Raw genomic sequence first — 5,091 nt, forward strand, 5'->3', positions numbered from 1 at the left:
TTATTCAATGTGCTTCTGCTTATTCTTGTTATTGCTTTATTAAGTTTGATTTTTACCCTTAATTCCATTACTTATAGTTACAGATCTTGAAAAAAAAAACTTTGTTTAAGTCTCCAAACTTTATTTGTCAGGTAAATTAAAATAAAATTTGTGATATATTAGCCTATTTGTATTTGACTTATTTTTAAGCAGCTTATAAGTTAAAAATTGCTTATAAGTTAAAAAAATAAAAATAGGTGCTGCCCAATTTTTTTTTATGATTTATAAGCTGTTTTCAACTTATATACTGCTTAAAATAAATTCATCCAAATAAACACAACTATTTATTGAGCCTTATTTTAATCACAAAATAATTTTAAGTTGACCAGCAAAACACTAAAAAAAAAGAAGAGCTGAAAAACAATTTATAAGCCAATCGAGGCCTCTATATTGTGAGCGTGCGGGCACGGACTAGTATACGTATGGGAGAAAAAGAAACGAAAGCACAACTCGAATACGAAAGAAACAACTCCCGTATTCTCTGTGTCACATATACGAAAGGATAATAATGTCGACGAGCGGCAGAGATACTCGACGACGTCGTATTGTAGATCGGGGAAATGACCGATTAGCTCTAATTACCGGCCGGATCTCAACCCTAACATCGGAAACTGGATCGGGAACGGGATCGGGATCGGAATCGGACACTCGCCATGCACACACCGCCTCTTGCCCTACTTGGATTTCTCAAAATCATCTCCCTTCTAACGAATCATCTCCTGGTACGTACTCTCTCCTTCATTTCCTTTACAATCTGAATTGCTTGCCGCCGTTCGTTATTACTTCAATTTAAATATCTTGTTTATATTTTTTGATATCTGAATTTTCTTTCTAGGAGGAATTATTTGCTTTTCCAATTTGAATTTGTATACTCGAAAACTAGAAATTGATGTATCTGTGTGTGTGTGTGTATATATATAATGGTCCTATCGATTCTTGGGTCAGGTCAAGGTGGCGCTGGTAAGGGTCTCTAGTTCAAATCGTTAAAGTATAGTGTTTTGTTATGTGTACTTTTTCTTAGAAATGATTTTTTTTGGTGCTGTGGTGTCCGGGCTAGCTTTCGCACACCTCGATTAATTTCCACATTTCCACATGATACCTGCTACCTTCACCAGCTTCAGGTACCAGGTCGCTAGAACAGATGAGAAGAATCACCTAGTGTATTTGAACATGAGACCTCATGGCTCTCAACTACTTTATTGACCACTGGGTGTCTGGGCCACACCCCTAGGTGCTAGAAATGGAATTAGTTTATAGCACATCCAATAAAACGGTGTTAACATTACTTAGTTTATGTCCAATTTATAAGTTGATAGTATCTAAATTTAATACTCTTACCATTGATTGGAATGGAATAGGTGAGTTTTAGTTAAAGCTCTTTCTTTGTCGCTTAAAGCGATGAAGCAATATGAAGCAAGCAAGGAATCATCGTATAATGAGAAAGCATTGCGCTTTGAAACAATGACGTGCAAAATGGTCCCAATGTGAAGTTATTGGTTCTTTAAATCTCAATTTGAAGAGTTGGATTGTTAGCTGCATTGTTTCTATATAGGGTGGTGAAATTAGTTATTTTAATTACAATTTGATTATTATAGGACTAAATTCATAAATGTTCAATATTTTTTATTTTTTGTAAATGGAGCGTTTCATCTCAAAGAAGTGTGTGCTTTTACTTGCTTTTTTGCTTCAAGCCTTATGGACCTTAGTACGTTACCCTTTTCTTTTTGCTGTTTTTGCTTTTAAAAAAGTGGTTTTCATCATATACTCTTGCCACTTGACATAAAAAATCCCAGTAATTACTCTAATATTCTACAGGATATTGCTAAAATGAGGACTTTCACAAGAGGAAGGGGATTCTTATAAGGTTTACATATACATAATATTGCACGATCTAGTTGTTTTTGCTCAATCTTCCCAGATAACCTGATTTGTTAAGGGTCAATTTGAAAATTGATTCGAAGTGTAGGGGAGGCTAAAACACTAGGTGATTTCTTTCTATTTGTCTAAGCCTTGATGGATAGATTTTTACTAGTACCTGCCTGTGCTGGTGAGAGGGAGCTGGAGCTGATACCCCGTGAAATTAGTCGAGGTGCATGCAAGCTAGTATAGATTTGTTTAGAGCAAAAATAATAAATGTATAAAAACTATGGTCCAAAGTTAAATAAGTTTAATAATTGAGAAGTTAACGAAGGCATTCAATTAGGGGTGGAGGAGTATTTATTTTTCAGTTTGATATTAATAAAAAGAACTGATGGTGGCTGGTGAGGTTTCCTTTGATTCTTTCCTTTTAAGACTGTATAAATGAAGTAGTAGTTTTGAGAATGCATTTAGAGCAGTAATCTTGATTCACAGCTAGACTTAGAAACAATTATCAACCATGGCATAGTTGGACGCTATGAAAGTCGGTATCCAGACTTTTAAATCAGAAATTGGACCAGCCTCTTCAGTGATTTCTCCTTGTTAATTTGTTTGAGTTTTTCTTGATCGCTTACATTGATCATAGGGGAGGGCTTTTCGTTTCTTGCGTTAAAATGTCAAAATTAAGGGCTAGCCCAGAACTGCGCCTTTCTCTGCCCTCTAGCAACAGTATCTGTTGTGTCTTCCCTCTTGCAACAATATGCCGTTTAGATAACCCCGCTCCCAAGCATTGAGGAGAAATACCTTCATATCTGTGAACTACCTTTACCTCAAAGTTTTTGCATTGACCTGATTATAATGATTTTCAGATCTCTGTTAGAGAAGATCATCGTTACAACAAAAGAGAATCTAAATACTCTTCCCAACCCCATCAGTGCGTAGCAGCTGCTTCCTCACATTCCTACAACATCTTTCTTGTTAGCTTCCAGCCTTATACTATAAACCTGTCAATGAGTCTGCTAGAGGCCTGCTTAACAACAACAACAACAACAACAACAACATACCCAGTGAAGTCCCACAAGTGGGGTTTGGGGAGGGTAGAGTGTACGCAGACCTTACCATTACCTCATAGAGATCGAGAGGTTGTTTTCGAAAGATCCTCGGCTCAAAAGTATCAGTCCCAAAAAAAGAGAGAGCAACAGTAAATATACAAGTCATATCATGCAAATTCTACAAGACAAGAACAATACCAATAGCAAAATAAAGTGATAATCAAAGGGCAATAACAACATAACTATACAGGGACGCATAAACCTAAGACTAATTCTAAACCGTCAAGGGCAAGACAACATTCTACCCCTACTAACCTTCTACCCTAATACGCGACCTCCATTCCTTTCTATCTAATGTCATGTCCTCGGTGATATGAAGTTGCGTCATATCCTGTCTAATCACCTCTCCCCAATACTTTTTTCGGTCTACCCCTACCCCTCCGTATAACCCCCAAATCCAACCGCTCGCACCTCCTAATTGGGGCGTTGACACACCTCCGCTAGAGGCCTGCTTAATGTGAAGCAAAATGTTGCATGTCAAAGATTTTGGTCCCCAGCTCATTCTATAACTGAAAATTTTAGTACCCTCTGCCCCCATCTCTGGAGTCAGAAAATCTTGCCATAACATTTCGTTATAAAATTTAATTTTTGTTCAATGGGAAGGAAAGAATATCAAAAGTTAGGGGTAAGATCTGCATACATTTTACCCTCCCCAGACTCCACTTGTGGGATTACACAGGGTATGTTGTTGTTGGGTAGGAAGGAATATGAGTTTGGTGAGAGTTTCATGTCATGGTGATGTGGTTTCTAGTGCTTGTGTTATTAGCGATTACATTGTTTGCTGCTGTTTCTATTGCCTGTGTTGTTAGAGTTAGATTGTGCTATTTATATAGACTTGCTAACAGATATATCTTCCTAGCTCTGGTGAAAAAACTAGGCATGTGAAGCTTGATGTTGGTGCTTTCATGTTCTTTTTTTCTTTTTGCTTGAGAGTGCTCGTACTGTTTCGATTAAGGAGAGTGCTTATTAAACTATCACTCATTTATTTCTTCTTCACAGTTTCTATTAGTGGGAGCGAGGCCTCTAGACCATTGTTGTTTGATGGTGACCATGGAATTGAGCCTGGTGAACATGATGAATCTGATGGCAAAAGCAGAACAACTCCATTTATGCGAAAATGTGAGTCAAACATTGAAACATCAAGTGCACCTGCCATGGATCTTAATGACAGAGAACAATTATTTCCGGATTCATCTACTGTAAATCCTCCATGCCTTTCTGCTTCTGATGGGGGTCAATTTTCAAAACTGAAGAGCAACTATCACAACATTTTCGCCCCAAATAAAATTAGTTCTGCAATTGCAGCTTCCGAGAGTATCCGCCTCAACTTTTCCATTGTGGCTGCCATTTTGGTTCTTGTGTCCTATAACAGCCACTTCTTCAAGCTGGTCATATTTTTCAGACCTCTTCTGCTACTGATGTTGACCAACATATCAATTGTTATTGCGCGCCTTCTCGCAGAAGAAGCTGGGTCCCAAAGGAATCAAAAAACAGCAGCAAACGGTGTCCCTGGTGCTGGTATGGTTGATCAAATTGGAAAGGCTCTGGAGCTGGGATTGTTATTGCAAAACGTCATGGGTGCAGTGTTTATGGATTGTAGTATCTACTCAATAACAGTCGTATGTGGCCTTTCAATAGCACAAAAGCTTGGCTGGTGAAGTTTTTCCTGGCTGGAGGATCTTAATAATAGCTGTATCATCTTGATGAATTCTTTTGTCTGTTTTTTCCCTTGTGTTGGGCTACCTTGTTTTGAGAAACATTTTGCTTCTTTTCCTTCCTAATTTGCCCCTTCCCCAGACCCCCCCCCCCCAAAAAAAAAAAAAAAAAAAAAACACAAAACAATACAGAAGGTGAAATGAGTTGTCTTCATATCCAATTTTTTTTGTAGCTTCACCAGATCTGAGAAATGGACTTACGTAGATGTTCTCAAGTTTCTAAAGAATTTTTGTGAGATTTTTTGTCCTTAAAATTATCTAATGAAAAGCAACTGGAATAAAAATTTTTAAATGTGTTTCACACCGAAAAGGAAAAAACAGGATAGCCCTTTGAAATGGAAATTTGTTTTTGCGAGCGCAAGCTGATT

General features: G+C 37.6%; 1 protein-coding gene across 1 annotated transcript; it reads left to right on the top strand.

The window, feature by feature from the left end:
• The first annotated feature begins 447 nt into the window (after nucleotides 1–447).
• LOC129889410 (uncharacterized) lies at nucleotides 448–4,789 on the top strand. The gene is made up of 2 exons (XM_055964697.1): nucleotides 448–761; nucleotides 4,008–4,789. The coding sequence occupies exons 1-2, from the start codon at nucleotides 548–550 to the stop codon at nucleotides 4,664–4,666; spliced, it is 873 nt and encodes a 290-aa protein (XP_055820672.1). The 5' UTR covers nucleotides 448–547; the 3' UTR covers nucleotides 4,667–4,789.
• Nucleotides 4,790–5,091: the final 302 nt, after the last annotated feature.

The sequence above is a fragment of the Solanum dulcamara genome, chromosome 5 (genome assembly GCF_947179165.1).
Source record: "Solanum dulcamara chromosome 5, daSolDulc1.2, whole genome shotgun sequence".
Taxonomy (NCBI): Eukaryota; Viridiplantae; Streptophyta; class Magnoliopsida; order Solanales; family Solanaceae; genus Solanum; species Solanum dulcamara.

Excerpts from the sequence above, each read along its gene's own strand:
- LOC129889410 (XM_055964697.1), top strand. The coding sequence starts at position 548 with ATGTCGACGAGCGGCAGAGATACTCGACGACGTCGTATTGTAGATCGG. Across the intron at positions 762-4,007 it reads TTCTAACGAATCATCTCCTG|TTTCTATTAGTGGGAGCGAG; the intron begins GTACGTACTCTC and ends TCTTCTTCACAG.